The sequence below is a fragment of the Nelusetta ayraudi genome, unplaced genomic scaffold (genome assembly GCF_046127955.1).
Source record: "Nelusetta ayraudi isolate G7.1 ecotype Tasmania unplaced genomic scaffold, CSIRO-AGI_Nayr_v1 ptg000079l, whole genome shotgun sequence".
Classification (NCBI taxonomy): Eukaryota; Metazoa; Chordata; class Actinopteri; order Tetraodontiformes; family Monacanthidae; genus Nelusetta; species Nelusetta ayraudi.
The window spans coordinates 3,047,708-3,063,467 of record NW_027466129.1 but is presented as its reverse complement, the minus strand read 5'-3'; the positions used below and the strand labels follow the sequence as shown (position 1 = coordinate 3,063,467).

The 15,760-nt window shown below is 52.8% G+C and overlaps 3 protein-coding genes and 1 long non-coding RNA gene across 5 annotated transcripts; 3 read left to right on the top strand and 1 right to left on the bottom strand.

Moving 5' to 3' along the window:
- The first annotated feature begins 315 nt into the window (after nucleotides 1-315).
- Nucleotides 316-4,062, top strand: gcc1 (GRIP and coiled-coil domain containing 1). 2 transcript variants are annotated; one of them, XM_076044357.1, is made up of 4 exons: nucleotides 316-507; nucleotides 977-1,413; nucleotides 1,576-2,253; nucleotides 2,561-4,062. In XM_076044357.1, exons 2-4 carry the CDS (start codon nucleotides 1,045-1,047, stop codon nucleotides 3,824-3,826), a joined length of 2,313 nt encoding a protein of 770 aa, XP_075900472.1. In that variant the 5' UTR covers nucleotides 316-507; nucleotides 977-1,044; the 3' UTR covers nucleotides 3,827-4,062. The 2 variants fall into 2 exon arrangements, with proteins under 2 accessions (XP_075900472.1, XP_075900473.1); XM_076044358.1 differs by having other exon boundaries at nucleotides 316-1,413.
- On the bottom strand, nucleotides 3,897-10,159 carry dennd6b (DENN/MADD domain containing 6B). The gene is made up of 20 exons (XM_076044360.1): nucleotides 9,938-10,159; nucleotides 9,501-9,539; nucleotides 9,366-9,408; nucleotides 9,178-9,287; nucleotides 8,978-9,058; nucleotides 8,787-8,892; nucleotides 8,624-8,703; nucleotides 8,404-8,466; nucleotides 8,258-8,313; nucleotides 8,060-8,182; nucleotides 7,880-7,975; nucleotides 7,344-7,438; nucleotides 6,884-6,949; nucleotides 6,737-6,801; nucleotides 6,572-6,661; nucleotides 6,328-6,381; nucleotides 6,138-6,247; nucleotides 5,958-6,060; nucleotides 5,524-5,598; nucleotides 3,897-5,450 (listed from the first exon to the last, which is right to left on the bottom strand). Exons 1-20 carry the CDS (start codon nucleotides 10,079-10,081, stop codon nucleotides 5,328-5,330), a joined length of 1,722 nt encoding a protein of 573 aa, XP_075900475.1. The 5' UTR covers nucleotides 10,082-10,159; the 3' UTR covers nucleotides 3,897-5,327.
- Nucleotides 7,357-7,937, top strand: LOC142900206 (uncharacterized). The gene is made up of 3 exons (XR_012928864.1): nucleotides 7,357-7,622; nucleotides 7,682-7,765; nucleotides 7,802-7,937. It is a non-coding gene; the product is annotated as an uncharacterized LOC142900206 (long non-coding RNA).
- A 1,082-nt stretch (nucleotides 10,160-11,241) lies between the features above and the next one.
- Nucleotides 11,242-15,722, top strand: lta4h (leukotriene A4 hydrolase). Its single transcript, XM_076043981.1, has 19 exons — nucleotides 11,242-11,428; nucleotides 11,773-11,903; nucleotides 11,998-12,118; nucleotides 12,375-12,443; nucleotides 12,683-12,787; nucleotides 13,095-13,147; nucleotides 13,250-13,322; nucleotides 13,397-13,537; nucleotides 13,644-13,667; nucleotides 13,782-13,852; nucleotides 13,923-14,034; nucleotides 14,179-14,323; nucleotides 14,417-14,520; nucleotides 14,600-14,670; nucleotides 14,750-14,804; nucleotides 14,881-14,976; nucleotides 15,132-15,214; nucleotides 15,289-15,393; nucleotides 15,491-15,722. The coding sequence occupies exons 1-19, from the start codon at nucleotides 11,282-11,284 to the stop codon at nucleotides 15,627-15,629; spliced, it is 1,845 nt and encodes a 614-aa protein (XP_075900096.1). The 5' UTR covers nucleotides 11,242-11,281; the 3' UTR covers nucleotides 15,630-15,722.
- The last annotated feature ends 38 nt before the right edge of the window (nucleotides 15,723-15,760 follow it).

Here is a 15,760-nt window from a genome sequence, read left to right as displayed (position 1 = left end):
TCGAGGTTCGCCTTCCCGAACCCTGTGATTCGGTTCAGCACTGGAGCTCATCTGATCGCTCAAAAAGTGTTTCAGCGGATCATTTTAATCAATATCAATACAGTGGCATCTTTGATTTCCTGACGGCCTTGAAGGTAGCACTACAGCTACCCCCCCCTACGTCCGTTTGTTTGTTTTTTCGCCTGCGGGATAGAAGCTGTCCTGGTGCGTGTTGTGTTGCTCTGTTAGCCAAAGTCGACACAACACTTGTTGCTCAACGTTTCCGGTCAGAAGAGGAACATTTTGCTTTGATCGGCGGGTTTAAAGGTCCCCCGGGTGCCACTGCCTGAGCCTTTTCAGAGGCGTAGAAGAAGAAAGTGCCGGGCAGTTGATGACGTCACAACAACAGTCGGAACCAACATGGCGCTCTGCACTCCGTTCTTCTGGCGGGGTTTTGGTCGGTGACGAACCGTGTCGACAGAAGAACCACTTCTCCCCCGGTGGTGGGGAGCGGAAGCTGCTGATCAGGTAAAAACTGGTCCAAGTTCTCCGACGTTGTGTGGTGATTAGTAGGCATCACTCTGCCACGTCACGTGACTGACGTGGCCCGTGAAGGTTGACGCCGGTCGTCGTGTTTCATTCTAGCTTGGAGTTACTTTAGGAACCGTAGATTTGTGAAGAACATTGCAAGTTGGGAATGGACTGTGTTTATTTAACTCTCAGTTCCGGTTTGTCCCGGTCCAGTTTGATCAAACCGGGAAGTAGTCATCACCATTTTTTTGTATCCTGCATGATAAACTCCCCTGACAGTGAACCAAGGCTGGACTCTGGTAGAAAGTCTGACGCACAAAGTTCTGGTTGATTAATTCTAACAGACAAGTGGCAGGAAGATGCTCGGTTTCAGCCGCTGGACTGACGCTACAACACTGTGTGGATGTGTCATTAGCTATGATGACGTCTTCATCGGACTGAGTTGGGGTGCTGTCGTTCCTTCCAGTGCTACCTGCAGACCATCTGCGCTGAGAAGATCCAGCCGCTGAGTCCAGTCCAGCCGTGGTCGCAGCCATGGAGAAGTTTGGGATGAGCTTCGGCGGCGGTCCCAGCAGAAAGGACCTGATGGACACGGTGGAATCTCAGAGGAAGCAGCTGCTCCAGTATCAGAGCCGCTTCAAGGACGTGGTTCAGGCCTACAAGAGTCTTCTGAAGGAGAAAGAGGCTCTGGAGGCCAGTCTGAAGGTCCTGACAGTGAGTCAGGAGGTGGAGGTCCAGGACCAAACGGGTGAGGACAACGCTGCTGTGTCACAAGTCCCAGAAGACAGTTGCATGTTTCACAGTGAAGACAGTTTGGACACTGCAGCATCTGCGGAGACTCTCTGTGACACCACCAGGGGGCAGCAGGACCAGGAGCTCCAGAACCAGGAGGTCCAAGCAGAGGTGAGAGAATTTAAAATAATACTTAACTTAGTCTTCATGTCTAATATATCAACTCCATCCAATGAGCTGATAGAACCAGTCTGACCAGTGCAACCAGTAGTTCTGTCAGCAGACTAGCGCCACACAGCGGGCAGCAGTTTAACCCGCGGTTTCTACCTCCAGTCGCTCCAGTCCCTGCCCGAGGACACTGGGACAGAGAAGGATGCCGTGGGGGCAGCCCCACGTGAGCTCCAGCCCCAGGCGTTGGCGCCAGCACCAGCGGTGGATGGCGAGCGCAGAATGGCCCAGCTGAGGGCACAACTGAGCACGCTAACTGGCGCCCTGGCCACCGTCACACAGGAGAAGTCGCGCATGGAGGCCAGTTTCCAGGCCGACAAGCGGCAGCTGAAGCTGGATGTGGAGCAGCTGGAGCAGCGTCTGGCGGGCGCTGCCACCCGGCAGGAGGCAGAGCTGGGAGTCTTGCTAGAGCAGCTGGCAGAGAGTCGCGCTCGCGTCATCACGCAGCAGCACGAGAGGGAGCAGGAGCAGCAGGACCACGCCCAGCAGCTGCGGGAGCTGCAGAAGATCCTGCAGCAGGAGAGGGACCTGAGGCAGGACGCCGAGCTGCGCCTACAGGACGCCGACGCCGCCCTGCTGGCCACGTCACAGGCCATGGACCGCGGCGCAGAGTCGGAGGCTCAGCTGGACCGGCTGAGGGAGGAGAGAGACGACCTGAAGAGGGTGCTGCAGGCCGCCGAGGACCAGCAGAAGAAACCACATCCTGTGGTGGAGCACCTGCAGCAGGAGCTGTCGGAGCTCAAGAACCACTTCCAGCAGCAGATCCACATCGAGACCAAGAAGGTAAGTGCTGACCCGGGTCTGGACTGAGAACCCCACCAGAACCAGATTCTGGGTCAACACAATGAGTCTATAACGAGAACGGCCTGAGAACATGTGGATCTACCTGGACCATGTCCTGGTCCTGTTTCCAGTTTCAGGCCTGGTCCTGGTCCTATTTCCAGGCTTGGAACCACGACCAGAACCAACCTGAATCCGATCAGACCTGTAGCCTGGTTGTCTCCTGGTGGAGGTTCTGTTGTCAGCCCAGATCAGTTGAAGCCATCAGAAGAAGATCAGGGACCCACTGTGACTCTGGGTGTGTTTGCAGGCGTGTCAAGCAGAAGAACGTGCACGGGAGAGAGCGCTGGCAGCCGAACTGAGAGTGGCAGATCTGGAGCAGAGGGTTTCGGAGTTGTCGGAGGTGGTGGGCTCCTGCGAGAAGACCAGGCTGCGGGACCAGCAGACAGCCCGGCGGCTCCGAGACCGGATCCTCCAGTTGGACACGGAGAACAAAACCCTGGCGCTGGCCACCTCCAGCAGGGCGTCGGCCGACCTGTGTGTGGACGAGGCCCAGCTGGACGTAAGTGCGCTGAAGGACAAGCTGGAGAAGGTGAAGAAGCTCCTGCTGCTGGCCCAGAGAAGCCAGGACCCTGACATCCAGCTGCTGTCGGAGGAGCCGGAGGAGCGGCGCTCGGCCGCCGCCTGCCAGCTGGAGCTGCGGCAGCTGAAGGAGGAGTTTGAGCGCTACAAGGTGCGAGCGCAGGTGGTGCTGAAGAACAAGAACGCAAAGGACGGCAGCCAGACCCAGGAGCTGCAGGAGGTCCGCGACCAGCTGGCTGAGGTCAAGGAGAAGTACATCGACCTGCGCATACAGGGCGACCGGGCCGAGGCCCAGCAGCGGCAGCTGCTGGAGGAGGGGCAGCGGCGGGCGGCGGAGCAGCAGCAGCTGCACAGGCAAGAGGTGGAGCGGCTGGAGTCGCAGCACCGCGATGAGCTGCTGAGGTTCGAGGCGGAGCTTCACAAGCAGCGCACCAGGACCACGGAGCTGCTGCAGGACAAGGAGCTGGAGCTGCAGCAGCTGCGCAGCTGCCCGCAGCCCTGCCATGCGCCGGCTGACGACGGGCCAAGACTTCCGGGCGGTGGCGAGGATGAGGGTGATGACGTCATCGCACAGGCCCTCTGGCGGGCCACGCCCACCGAGCCCACGCTGCTGCTGTATGGCGAGCAGCTGGCCAGGAAGGAGGCGGAGCTGCAGCATTTGCGGCGCCAGAAGCACCAGTTGGAGGACGACCTCCACCAGCTGCAAGCCCGCCTCCTGACTGACGCCGAGCGCCACGAGGAGGAGGCGGAGCAGCTGCAGGGCCGCGTGGACAAGCTGGCGAGGGACCAGGGCCGCGACGGCGCCAACCTGGAGTACCTGAAGAACATCCTATTCCGCTTCCTCACGCTGCCCGACGCCAGCGGCAGGCAGCAAACGCTCAGCGCCATCCTCACCATCCTGCACTTCAGCCCACAAGAGCGCCACAGCATCAGCAGGCTGCAGGCCGCCACCTGGTGGGGTGGGGGTAGTGGTGGCAGCGGCAGCAAGAGGTGACGGCAGCGCCGGGACCCCGGGTGGACGAGAGTGGAAGTGCTGCTTTACAAACTCCCCTTTGATCAACTGATCAGCAGCAACTTTACAAGGGATCAGCTTTATTGGAGGTCAAAGTTCACACAAACAACCGCTTTGTCTCCCTCAAAGACATCGACAACAACCAGGATGTTTGAAAACAAGTTCCTTTAATTTAAAAAAAAACACAGCCTGGGCAAAAACATCTTCGGTGGAAAACAGAATAAAATGTTTTGAATGATGAAATAAATAAAGATAAATTATAGAAAATCAAGTCAATAGAGTCAGTGTGTCCTATTGTGTGTCTTAGTGCAGTGTTTTTCAACCACTGGGCCGCGGCACACTAGTGTACCGTGAGATAATCTGGTGTGCTGTGAAAAATTATCTAATTTCAATTAAATGTCTAGCGTGCAGAATTTGGCGTGATGTATGATTTCTCTATTAGGAAAAGTTTAACATTCAGCCCATAAAAACATTAATACAAGTTTATATTCACCATACAATAAAAGTGGTTTTCCTGCCCATAGAATGGTTCTTGTTTATATATAAGAATACACAGAGAGCAATAAGGGTCTTGCTCCCAGTTAGCTGCCATCTTGCAACACCATGTTTCTCAGGAAGGTTTGTTTACGTAGGCCACTGTAGTTCACTGGCAAGCTCGGGAGAGGGAGGGTATGGAAGAAGATTAGTGCTACAGCAAGAGAAAAAAGTTAAGAGAATTTTTTTTTTAGGTTTTCAATTTGAGATTAAAGTTTACGTAATCAAGACAAAATCTTGTGAATAAAATCAAAATTTTGCAGTTAATGTCAATGTGAATGAAATCAAAATGTTGAGAATAATGTTGAAAGGCTCTGCATGCAAGTCTACAGTTTACTGATTACTGTGGGTAAACCTTGTGCGATACACCTGTTTTCAGCAGTTTACTTTTAACCGTGGGTGACTGGGTCAATCCACCATCTATATCATTGATCTGAAAATTTCCATTTTATTCAAGAAATTTCAACTTTGTTCATGAAATCTCGTCTTTTTTACATTGACTTATTTCATGGAATTTTGACTTTATTCAAGAAATTTCAACTTAAAACCCGAAACAAAAACTTCAATAAAAATCTCTTTCCTATAATATTTTTTCTCTTCTTGTCGCCCTAGTCCTTTCATAGGGAGGGTTAGTGAAAGAGCGCTGCAATCTAAAATGTAACCACTTGATGTGGCAGTTTCCTCTCAAAATCTGCAAATAATTTACACTTAAACGTTAATTGGTCTAAAAAGAATAATACCAGGAATGCGAGCCTGTTTTGTGAGCATCTAAACAGGTCGAGGTTTCACAGTGAGTCTAAATAAATTCTAAGACTATATTGACATTATTAGGCTTAAAAAAAAAGTGTCATTTTATAATATTTTTGGTTGGTGGTGTGCCATGGGATTTTTATGATGTAAAAATGTGCCGTGACTCAGAAAAGGTTGAAAAACACTGTGTTAGTGTGTCCTAGTGCGACTCCAGCACGTGCTGCAGGTCCTGGGGCAGGGAGCTCAGGGTGCAGCTGATGAAGTCCTCCAGCTGCTCTAGAACTCCGTCCTTCAGCTGGAGCTGCTGCCGTCGGGCTTTGACCTGCAGGACATGGGAGATGCTTGAAGGTGTGACATCACAGGTGCCGTGTGTTGGAACTGGGGACCGGTCTCACCAGTTTGTCTCTGAGCTTGAGGACCAGGTCGGCGATCTCCACCTCAGACTTGTCTTTGGTCCAAGCCAGGAGGTCCTGCAGGAGCCACAGAGTCCAGGTGATCCACAACACTGCAGCACTTCACACTCGCCTGCATCTTCATATCCAGGTGCTGCAAAACCAGGGGTTCTCAACCTGAGGTTCCCCATCGGCGGTTCTCAACCTCAGGTTCTCCACCAGGACCTTCTTCATTCTCCCTCTCCAGTTTCACATCTTTTACTGTTTCATTGATTTTCTTCTAAATGTACTGTAACTGTTGTAACTTTAACACATGACAACACATTGAATTTGCTTCCTATTTGTTTCTTTAGACATTTCAACCAAGTCCGCCGAACAACTCATGTGCTCTGCCTCCCCCTGCTGGCCTGCAGTCACACTACGCCTGTCAGACTCACGGTTTCGGCCAGGACCTCCAGGTGGATACTCTCCAGTTTCTGCGTCATCTCTCGGTGCCGATGTCGGTACCAGCCGTCAAAGTTTGGAGACCTGAAGAACTTCCTGGTGACAACACAACAGTCAAGGGGGCGGCGACGCAGACAGCAATGGCCTGTGATTGGCCAAGAGGCATTGCCCACCTGTACAGGCCCATCCAATCACCTCTGAGCAGGGAGGTGAGCTGGGGACCCGTCTGGTCCAGGGTGGCCAGGAACTCGTCCTGACTGAAGGGGCGGATCTGGGGCGGAGTCTAAACACACACACACACGGGATCAGAGTGGCCTGATGACATCATCATGACATCATAACACGCCGGTCATGCCCACTGACCTTCCAGGGCGTGACGGAACGCTGCAGAGGCATCAGGCCGGCCATGTAGCGCTCCTGAGAGAAGACAGGAGCTGATTGGACCACAGTGACAGACAGCCCCGCCCCTTCGGCCCAGTAGCAGTTGTTAACATGCTAAGCTAGCAGAAGACGTGGTGATAGGGGCCGAAGCCCCGCCCACTTAGAGAACAGGAAGTAGTATGGAGGAACGCTTCCTGGTTTCCAGGTAAGGAAGCATTTTTCTCACCAGTGGGATGATGAAGCTCTGCGTCAGCTCCAGCAGGTGGCGCCTCAGGATGGCGCTCTGCACCTCGGACGGCCTCTTCCTCTGGATGCCCTGCAGACACACAGACAGATTCTACTTCCTGTTGGACTCCTCAGCCCGGCCACACCACTCCTGCGTGATGCTTACCTTCAGTAGTCGCTTGATCAGAACCTTGTCCTTGTGCAGGAAGGTTCTGTAGGCCGTGTAGATCCCTGCAGACAGGAAGTCACCGTGAATGAGGACACGCCCACCCAGCCACCGGGGCCACCTGGCTGACAGCCGACATCAGCTCACCTGGTTTTGTGTCCATCGTCTTCAGTTTGGACAGTTTCTTCACCTTCACCTGCTTGGGTAAATCACCTGTGAGAGACAAGCTGACATCACTTCCTGTGCAGATTCTGACATCACTTCCTGTGCAGCGTCACGCTGTCTGTGGTGCTGAACACCTTCTAAATTTTTCAATCTCGCTGCAAGCACCAAGTGGAAATACTGAAACTTCCAACTTGAAAAAGTGACATGACCATGTGACCTTCTGCGCGATCCAATCAGATCATTACATCTGTTAAATGCTGTACCACCGTGTCGCCTTCATTACATTTCATGGATCCATGTTGAGCTAAAAAACATTTTGGGGTGCTGCACTGCACCAACAGGGGGTGCTGCAGCACCTCCGGCTACTTGCTGTGGTTGTATGTGTGTGTGCGTGTCTGTCTGTCTGTCTGTCTGTCTGTCTGTGTGTGTCACCCTTTCTCACCTGCCATCTTGGTTTCTCCCAGTCGCACCACGTGAGGCCAGTTCTGGAAGGTCTTGATGAAGAATGGATTGGTGACGCCCAGAACCACGTTGGGCCTGAAGACAAGCCAGTGGAGACACGGTGTGAGTGACATGGGTAATGTGAGTGTCATGAGTGATATGACTGAGACGGGCGATCTGAGTCAGATATGGGAGTGAGATGGGCGATGGGAGTGAGACAGGTGATGTGAGTGAGATGGGTGATATGAGTGAGACAGGTGATGTGAGTGAGACGGGTGATGTGGGTGAGACGGGTGATGTGAGTGAGACGGGTGATGGGAGTGAGACGGGTGATGGGAGTGAGACAGGTGATGGGAGTCATACATGTGAGTAAGACAGGTGATGTGAGTAACACGGACGATGTGAGTAAGATAGGTGATGTGAGTGAGACAGGTGATGGGAGTCATACATGTGAGTGAGATGGGTGATGTGAGTGAGACGGGCGATGTGAGTGAGAAAGGTCAGTGAGACAGGTGATGTGAGTGAGATGGGTCTCACGGCGCCTGTGTCCTGGTGGTGAACTCCCGGAACTCGCTGTCATGGATGGTGAAGTACGGACGGAAGTCACAGAAGAACTTCAGCGGACAGATGGAGCTGGAAGAAAACGTTGCTCACTGATTGGCTGATTCCAGTGTTTGGCGGGGGGGGGGGGTGATTAGCCACAGGTGCGACTGATACCTGACCAGAGCCAGCACGGTCTCGGAGGAGGCGGTGGGGGAGGGCGCCATGACAACCAATGGCTCCCCAAGCAGCAGCAGCTCCCAGAGCAGCTGCAGGTGGACCAGCACCGATTGGAAACACCTGCACAGGTGACAACCAGTCATGATGATGTCACCAGGGGACTGACTGAGGACAGCAGACAGTGCAGAGACATACCTGAAGAGGTCCAGCTCGTGAAGGGTGGGCAACACGGTGGGAGGTGGCAAGACGTCCTGAAGGGATCCAGGGTTTCATCAGAAGCTGATTATCAACATCAGGTGCTGTAATTGGATCTTCTCACCAGGTGCAGCAGCTGTTCTCACCTGGTTGGCCAGAGCTCTGACTGGACTCCCTCCTGGTTTGTCTGTCTTTGAAGGAACCCGCACCTGAGAGATGATGATGATCATTATGATGATGGTGATGATGATGGTGGTGATGATGGTGATGATGGATGGTGATGGCGATGATGAAGAGAGAGGACGGTCAGAGCTGAGTGTGTGAGGCCACTCCCACCCTTACTTCAAAGACCACACCCACCATTACCTGTAAGACCACGCCCATCAGGGGCAGGTTGAGGGTCAGTCCCGGCAGAGGTGAAGGCCACTGGTCAATCTCGTTACACACTGCAACCATAGGACATTGGCAGTGAGGTCAGGAGGTCGGCCGCTCTGATTGGTTAGGAGAACAGTGGTGATGGCATCATCACCTGCTTCCAGACAAGGCTCCAACTTGTCAAAGAACTCGGGGGCGATGATCTGAAGCATGATGTGGAAGAGGTGGAGGTATGGCAGCCTGGAGATCAGCACCAGAGACTGGGGGACAGAGTCAAATGACACGGTCACATGACATCATGGGAGAGACTTCCAGGTGTGAGCAGGTGTTGCTGAGCCAACTGACCTTCTGGAAGTATCCTCTCCTCACAGACACATCCTTCACCTGTCTGAAGTAGACGTAGCCAAAGAAATGGGACACCTCGGTCTGGAGAGACAAGCCACGTCAAATCAGCCAAGTGTCTGAAGGGGGCGCTCAACACACCATACTACACCACACTTGACGAACCCAAACCATGAAACAGGAAGCAACGGCTTGGTGCTCACCTGCAGGGTGATGGGGGCGTCCCTGTTGTACGCCTCCTCCTGGCGCCGGGCGGCTCTGCGGCCCACCGACTGTCGCAGCCGGAAGCTGAACTGAGTGTCGCCGAGGCATCCTGGGAAACGCAGTCCCACTGTGATATCACAGCAACACACAGCAACAGGACAGGGGGGAGGAGCTCACCTGAACTCACCTGAGTAAGAGTCCGGAAAGGACAGATAGCAGATGCTGCTCTTCTGTCGACCAATAGAGACGCACCGTCAACATGTGACCAATCAATCCACCAATCAGATCAACGCTGACCAATCAATCCACTCAATCAACTCACCTCCTTCTCTGTCAGCTTCACATCCTGAGGGTACACCAGCTGGAAGACACACACACACACACACACACACACACACACACACACACACACACACACACACACACAGAGTTAAATCCATTGGGTTTCTTGGGTTGGTAATGACGTCACTGCCGGTGTGTCACGAGCTCAAATGGACCCATTCAGGGGTCAATAGGTCCTGATGAGGTGTCATTATTGAGGCATCATAGACTTGTCATCAATAAGACACCGCGACACAAAGAAACACATGAAACTCGAACTCTGCGAGCAGCCAATCAGGAAACGCAGCATCTTCACACCAAAAGACCCAGAAGTTCGAATCACGCCGTTTCTTTTGATTTCACGTCTATGAGGCGCATCACTGCTGCTGGCAGACAACGAACCGATGCTAACCAGGCTAAGCTAAAACCACCACGCACCTCTATGGCTTGTCCGAGCTCCAGGTCGAAGGTGACGACGCACACGCACTCCAGCCAGCAGCAGAAGCGGCTCCAGGGGCTTCGGGGCTCCGCAGCGTCCGGCTCGGCCCGCCGGGGGGACCCGCAGGCTGCCGACGGCTCCATCACGGCCGCCTCGCAGCTCGGCGTCCTCCGCTGCTGCTCATCCTCCGGTCATCCCCCAGCTGCAGCCGCCCCCTGCTGCACAAGACAAGACACTGCAGGATAGCGGTCCCCGACCTTTTATTTATTTATTTATTTATTTATTTATTTATTTATTTATTTAAAACATTTTTTTTTATTGAGAGATAGCATTAAAATACAGTGTTTTCTTTCAGACATTATACAGTCAATTTTGTTTTTCTTTACTAAACTGAACAAAATACAATCAAGTATGTTATTTTTTGAAAACTTTTAACACAATAGAAAACACAGGTATATAAGAGGGAGTGAAAAGAAAGAAGAAAGGTCTGTCAGAGAGTTTTAACATAAAATATCAGGATTAGAAACATTTATTTATTTATTTTAACTCTTTATTCGAGCATAAAAAGAAGGAAAAGAAATAAAAAGATTCAATAGTAAAAATATGTAAGCCTATTACTCAAGGAAAACAACAACAACAACAACAACAACAACAACAACAAAAAACAAATGTCCACAACTTAAATATGCTCGAAAGGAGAAGGAAGAAGCTTGACTTTTCCAGTCCTACTCCCAAATGGTTTGGCTCACCAAGACATTTAACAATAGAAAGCCAAAGGGGCAGAGTCAACCGTTCAGCTCTTCCAATTATAGGGTACGAACATATTCAACCCACTTGGTCCAGCGTTTAATAAAAGTGCCTTTCTGAAGTTACAGGGAGAAGGTCATCTTTTTCATAAGGTGTATGTCATTTACTATGCTCATCCACTCCAGTATTGTAGGTGGATCAGGGTGCAACCAATGTCTTGTTTTTTTCAGCACAGACAAATTATTAATCAACTTTAAGTACAGTAAGTACATAATGATTTTAAAATGATAGACATGGGACAAATAGCTTAAGGGGGAGAACCTTATTTCGTTTAGCCAAATAAGGAAGTGACGTTACCGAGTGATTCGTTATTTTGTCTCGTGACTTGAAAATGTGAAATAAATATGGTTAGATGAATGAAGGCGCTCATGCTGCTTAATTCCGATCTGGTTTCTGGATTCCGTGACAGGTGCCGGCCCTTTATTTTGAAATTACGTGAGACGGAAGTGTTCGGAGCCGTTTCCGGCGACTCGCCGGTATTGGGAGCTGCTGCAACGGGTGACAGTCAGTCAGTCAGTCGGCAACCGAGCGTCACGATGTCGGACCCGTGTTCCTTCAGCGCCCCCAACAGGTGCGTCACCAAACACCTCAACCTGTCGCTGCGTCTCGACTTCGACAGGCACGTGATCCGGGGCCGAGTGGAGCTGACGGTGGAGGCTCTCGAGCACCGCTTCTCCTCCCTGGTGAGTATCTACTGCTGCTAGCCCGCAGCTAGCCGCTCCATCACCCGGCGACCCGCCGTCACTTCCGGCAAGCTCGTGCCGTCCGTCCGTCAGTGAGTCTGTCCTCGCGCTTGGGTCCGGTCCCGTTCCGCTCCCATTAGATTGAACTTTAACCTCAGTAGCCTGGCGGTGAGCACCTCAGGGACGCCTCGGAGATCCAGTTATTTGCGGTTAAACGGTGAATCTTAATGGCAGGTGTCACTGTTCACCTGATGGCAAGTGTCCAAGGCCTTGAGACTTTGGACGGTGACAGCTCAGTTGTGCCAGGTATCACAGGTGAGACTGAGCTCCTTGTTTATCTGCAGACTTTGGACACCAGGGACCTGAAGATCATCTCGGTGAAGGCCAACGGACAGGCGTCCGTCTTCACCACGGGCCCCAAACACAGCTTCAAGGGGACACCACTGGACATCACGCTGCCCATTGAACTTTCCAGGTGACTCCCCACACGTCCCCACTCTTCTGTGCCGATCAATACGTCTGCTCTGAAACAGCAGCTGAGCTCACCTGTATGTGCTGGGGCCAATCAGGGGGCAGCATGTGATTGTGGAAGTGACCTATGAGACGTCGCCGTCGGCCACGGCGCTGCAGTGGCTCACGCCGGAGCAGACGGCGGGCAAGAAGCAGCCGTACCTGTTCAGCCAATGCCAGGTAAGTGACCTCTAATGATCTCCTGTGAACCCAGGTGACCTGTGGTGCGACCAACCTTCCACCGTTTCACACTTGAGTTTTGTCACACGTTTGAAATCAAACCGTCGTCCTCCTTCCTCTCTCTGCCTGTGTAACAGCAGGAAGTGTCCTCAGAAGTCACTTCCTGTTGTGTCACTGGGACGTGGCGGCCGATTGGCCAATGACATGAGCAACGTTACTGATGGTTTCACCTGCTGAATGGTGTCTTGTCCTGCAGGCTCATCACTGCAGGAGTATGATCCCCTGCCAGGACAGCCCGTCGATCAAACACACCTACTATGCACAGGTAACACACACACACACACACACACACACACACACACACACACACACACACACACACACACTGTGATGTCACCGTCTCAGGTGAGACCCTATTGTGTCTCTTAAAGGGGCAGATAATACAAGATTATTCTTCTTTCTGCTCCCTTTCATTCAGGAGTTGGATTGAATGTTGGTGTTTGTGTTGAATTGTTTTAAATCAACGAATGAAATAACATCTCAAATAAAAAATAAATGAAACAGGTGTCGGTTCCTAAAGACCTGGTGGCGGTGATGAGTGCAGTGAGGGACGGACAGGACGTCGACCCACAGGACAGCAGCCGAGTCGTCTACCGGTTCCGACAGTCGGTCAGTTCTTCTTCTGCTGCTGCTGCTGCTTCTGCTTCCTCTTCTTCTTCTTCTTCTTTTTGTTGTTGTTCTTCTTTTTCTTCTCACCGCTCCAACAATCAGTTCTTTTTTTCCTCCTTCTGCTTCTTCTTCTTCTTCTTCTTCTTCTTCTTTTTCTTCTACCTGCTCCAACAGTCAGTTCTTTTTTTTGCTCCTTCTGCTTCTTCTTCTTCTTCTTGCTCCAACAGTTGGTCAGTTCTTCTTTTCCTTCTGCTTCTTCTCCTCCTTCATCTCCTCCTCCTCCTCTGACATCTCCACTCTCCACCAGGTGCCGATGCCGTCCTACCTCATCGCCATCGTGGTCGGCGCTCTGGAGAGCAGGTATTTGTCTCGTGTGTGTGTGTGTGTGTGTGTGTGTGTGTGTGTGTGTGTGTGTGTGTGTGTGTGTGTGGACAGTCACGCTGGGCTCTGATTGGTCGACAGGGAGATTGGCCCTCGCTCCAGAGTCTGGTCAGAGAAAGAGTTTGTGGACAAGGCGGCGTTCGAGTTCTCAGAGGTTAGCTCCCTCCACCCCCTCTCTCGACCTCTGCCTGTATGCTATCACCTCTGTGACCTCTGACCTCTGCACAGACGGAGGCCATGCTTAAGACGGCTGAGGACCTGGCAGGTCCATACGTCTGGGGCCAGTACGACATCCTGGTCCTTCCTCCATCCTTCCCCTACGGAGGGATGGAGAACCCCTGTCTGACCTTTGCCACGCCCACCCTCCTGGTACACACACACACACACACACACACACACACACACACACACACACACACACACACACAGCTGGTTTTGCACCATGGGATGTTGACCGCTCTTCTTGTCTCCACAGGCTGGAGATAAATCCCTGTCCAACGTGAGTGTGACTCCTGGTGACTCTGATGTTCCTCAAGGTTCCTCCAGGTCTCTTGACGTTCCTTGTGGAACGTCAAACCTTCCTGGTTTGTGATGTTTGGCTGCGTGTTTCCAGGTGATCGCTCATGAGATCTCCCACAGCTGGACCGGCAACCTGGTGACCAACAAGACATGGGAACACTTCTGGTGAGGTGACGGAACTCTGTGATTGTTCCTCCGCAGTCAGTTGGCTAGAACTTTCTGTCATTCCATCCAGGCTGAACGAGGGTCACACGGTCTATCTGGAGAGGATGATCGGCAGGTCTTTGGAGAGTGAGCAGTTCCGCCAGTTCAAAGCAATGGGAGGCTGGAAGGACCTGCAGGAATCGGTGAGAATCTGGAGCTGGAACCTCGAGGAGCCTCAAGTGTCTTGGAAGAACATTGAAGAATGTCGAGGTTCCTCCTTCCTTGATGTTCTTCAGTGTTCCTCGAGGTTCCTGGAGCTCTGCTAACCTGTCCGTGTGGCCCCTCAGGTGAAGACCTTCGGAGCCGATAACCCCCTGACCAACCTGGTGCCCAGCCTGGAGGAGGTCGACCCCGACGACGCCTTCTCCTCCGTCCCCTACGAGAAGGGCTTCGCTCTGCTCTACCACCTGGAGGAGCTGCTAGGAGGACCAGGTGACCTTAGGGCCCCTCACACCTGGCTGCCGCCAGTCGAACCCCTCGACCAGCTCCTCACTTGACTCTCTCTCTCTCTGCTCCTCTCGCCAGAGGTCTTCATGGGCTTTGTCAAGTCCTACATCCAGCTGTTTGCTTACGGCAGTGTCACCAGCGAGCAGTGGAAGGAGCACCTGTTCACCTACTTCAAGGACAAGGTGAGGAGATCCTTCTGTCCCCTGTATTGCTTAGGTCCCTGCAGGGTGAGGAGCTCACCTAACCTGTGCTGCTATCTAGGTGGACGTGCTGAACAAGGTGGACTGGAACGCCTGGATGTTCACTCCTGGGATGCCGCCAGTCAAACCTCAGTCAGTGGCGGCGCCCCCTTCTGGTCGTCTCTCAACGTGCTGCACGCCACTCAGTGACAGTGTTTTATTTTCTTTTTAGGTACGACACGACGCTGGCTGACGCCTGCATTGCCTTGGCCCAGCGCTGGATCAAGGTTTGGCACCGCCCACTCAACCTCACTTCCTGTTTGTCCTCTTGCTGCTGCTCAGAAGTTGTTGTTTCTCCTGCAGGCTGAAAAGTCGGACCTGGACTCCTTCAAGAAGTCGGACGTGAAGGTGCTGTCGTCTCACCAGCTCATCGAGTTCCTGTCGCTGCTGCTGCAGGAGGTAAACCAACCAACCAGCCAGTTGACTGGTCACTGGTCTCTAACTGGTCCTTTTGACTGGTCCAGTTGACTGGTCTGTAACAGGTCTCTGTGTTGTGTGTCAGAGATCAAAGGTCAGGGGTCAGCCTGTCACTAACACACTCACTGTCTCTGCAGGACCCTCTCCCTCTGACTCACGTCCAGAAGATGCAGCAGGTCTACGACCTCAACGCCAGCATGAACGCCGAGATCCGCTTTAGGTGAGGGCCCCGCCCCCTGGCTCTGCCCCCCTTCCGCCAAAGTGCTCGCCACTGACAGGCTGTTGTCCCGACAGGTGGTTGAGGCTGTGCGTGCGCTCCAGGTGGGAGGAGGCCGTCCCACTGGCTCTGAAGATGGCCACCGAGCAAGGCAGGATGAAGTTCACCAGGCCGCTATTCAGGTGCTGAGCTCCACCCACCTCACCTGGAGGACTGCCACCCCTCCCCCTCTTCCTCCTCCTCTGGTTGGGCTTCAAACCCTCTCCTCTCTATCCTCAGGGAGGTTTTCCTCTTCGCCAAGTACCGTGGCGAGGCTCTGTCGGTGTTCCAGGCGCAGCGGGGGGCGATGCATCCCGTCACCTCGGGGCTGGTGGCCAAGGACCTGCAGGTGGACGCCAGCAACACCAGCAGCCTGTAGACCAGGCCACGCCCACTTACTCTCGCTCACCTGTTACCTCATTCTGCAGTTTGTGTGCAAATTTTGAGAAATAAAACAAGTGTGTGTGACAAATTGCTGGAGTGTGACTTGCCTGTGACACCACAACCGTA